At 49.7% G+C, this 2545-nt stretch overlaps 1 protein-coding gene across 1 annotated transcript in view; it reads left to right on the forward strand.

Annotated features, from left to right (window-relative positions):
• Positions 1-2545, forward strand: part of LOC106812138 (calpain-7-like) — a 27109-nt gene that overhangs the window by 15971 nt on the left and 8593 nt on the right. Inside the window, exons 14-17 of the mRNA XM_014815929.1 lie at positions 1263-1369; positions 2016-2080; positions 2163-2276; positions 2408-2533. Coding sequence (XP_014671415.1) covers positions 1263-1369; positions 2016-2080; positions 2163-2276; positions 2408-2533 — 412 coding nt within the window. The remainder of the gene's footprint in view (positions 1-1262; positions 1370-2015; positions 2081-2162; positions 2277-2407; positions 2534-2545) is intronic.

The following is a 2545-nucleotide window of genomic DNA, read 5'->3' on the forward strand; positions in this document are numbered from 1 at the left end:
TTTTATCTGTTTAGAAGCTTCAAGCTTCTTTCACAAGTACTGTCCCAGCGGTCAGTGCATGGTACCACTCGCGGTGCTCTGTGTTGTATTTTATCTGTTTGTAAACTTCAAGCTTTCACAAGTTTAGGCCCAGCGGTCACGCGCAGACTGTCAGTGGTACCACTCGCGGTGCTCGGTGTTGTCGAGCCAGTGCTCGTCGGTGTAGAAGCGTCGCAGCAGGTCGCCGAACGTGCTGTTGATGCGGTAGACGTCGCGCGGCGTCATGTTCTCCGGGTCAACGCCGCGCGGCACGACGTCGCCGCGGAAGTTCGCCGTCACCCACATGTGGTACGCGTACGTCTCGCTGAGGTCTACGAAGCCGCGGAAGATGCTGCCGCTCGTGTCGTGCCAGATGCCGCGCTCGACGTGCGCCAGGGGGCGCCGGCCGCGCGCGTCATCCTCGCTCAGCAGCTGCGTCGGCACGAACGCCGAGTTGTGCAGCCAGCTGTTGCTGCGGTAGTCGTGGTAACCGTCGCGCCAGCGCGCGAGGAAGGTGGCGTTGCGAGCGGCGAGGATGGCGCCTGCGTTGACGACGCCTCGCGTGTGCTCGACGCGGCCCGTCTCGACCCCGAGCACGCACTCGTGCTGCCGCCGCAGCGCGTCGAACGACTTCAGCACGACGACGTCGAAGTCGAGGTAGATTCCGCCGTGCGCGCGCACGATGTCGATGCGAGCGACGTCGCTGCGGTGCGCCGGGTGCGCGATGGCGCGTCCGTACACGCTCTCCACCTCGGCGTGGTACTCGTACTCCATCGGTACAATGCGCAGTAGTTCATCCCACCATCGGCCGCGCGGACGCTGGTTACCGTGCAGCACGACGCGTGCGGGGCGCAGCATCGTGTAGGCGCTGATGGGGCCGATCATGCGGTAGAGGTTCATCGGCCGGTGCTGCCAGCGGTCGTGCCGGTGGTCGGCGAACCAGACGTAGTGCAGCACGTTGGGGATGCGCGCTGGCTTGCCGCTGTGCCGTGGCTGCAGGCCCGTCAGCTCGGCGGGCGGGAACTTGGTGCGGTAGCGACGGCGCACGGAGTTCGTGAACGTGCCGATGTCACCTTCCGTAATGCCTGCGTGTGCACGAATTAGAAGTCGTGTGGTTAGTATATCTCCGTTTCCGTAACCCTGAGGCCATTATATATATATATATAGAGATAGATAAAAAATTACATCATATTAGTTTCTCAGATAATATAAATATTTTTACCATTACATTTGCTGTTGTTTAGAACATCGACCTGCACTCTCTGACGGGATGGATACCTGAGCGCGTTGGCATCCGAGTTAACGACAAGGACTTTAATAAAGACAAGCTCTTCAAGAAAATATTAAAAAAGTACGTGCCGATTGTTTGTGAAGACCGGCATTCATTTCCAACAAGTGATATCGTTTATATCCCTCTACACCTTCTCCATTGTCTATCTATTGCATTTTCGTCTTCCTCGCGTGTGGTCCCAGTAGTTCAGAATTGTATGGTTCAGATTCATATGGTTATAACCTTTCCAACGAGCATGACAACTTTTAATCTATCTTCTAATATAATTCTGAATCTACTATACTCTTCATAATCTAATTTGTGTGAATCTAAAACTATCTGAAACTGTCGGAATGCTTTCTTTTCTGTTGCAATTGTGACAACTTGGCTTGTGATTGGCAAAGTCCAGGTTGCTAAATAATACATGTTAACACATTGGATTATTAGATAATATTTACTCGTATGTACATAATTTTAGGTAAGCAGATTACAGAAATTCATCTAGTAATTATTATAGGTGCTATAATTTTCCTAGAAGCTTCTTAAACTGGTGAATGATTCACCCAAGGGTGAATGAAACTTACCAAATCACAAGGAAATTTAGTCGCGGGTGAATGAAATTTTGTGATATAAAGACTCGAGGGTGAATAACACTGAAATGGTTTAAGAAGCACTGGGACTTTAGGACCATTAAACGCAGTCATGGTTTGCATCTAACATGTTGCAGGTTCCACAATGGAGACGTTCTCATCACGTTTGCATCTAACATGTTGCAGGTTCCAGAATGGAGATGTTCTTGTTACGTTTGCATCTAACATGTTGCAGGTTCCACAATGGAGACGTCCTTATCACGTTTGCATCTAACATGTTGCAGGTTCCAGAATGGAGATGTTCTTGTTACGTTTGCATCTAACATGTTGCAGGTTCCACAATGGAGACGTCCTTATCACATTTGCATCTAACATGTTGCAGGTTCCACAATGGAGATGTTCTCATCACGTTTGCATCTAACATGTTGCAGGTTCCACAATGGAGATGATCTTATCACGTTTGCATCTAACATGTTGCAGGTTCCACAATGGAGATGTTCTTATCACGTTTGCATCTAACATGTTGCAGGTTCCACAATGGAGACGTCCTTATCACATTTGCATCTAACATGTTGCAGGTTCCACAATGGAGATGTTCTCATCAGGGTTTGCATCTACCATGTTGCAGGTTCCACAATGGAGATGATCTTATCACGTTTGCATCTAA

This window comes from Priapulus caudatus, unplaced genomic scaffold (assembly GCF_000485595.1).
Source record: "Priapulus caudatus unplaced genomic scaffold, Priapulus_caudatus-5.0.1 Scaffold612, whole genome shotgun sequence".
Classification (NCBI taxonomy): domain Eukaryota; kingdom Metazoa; phylum Priapulida; class Priapulimorpha; order Priapulimorphida; family Priapulidae; genus Priapulus; species Priapulus caudatus.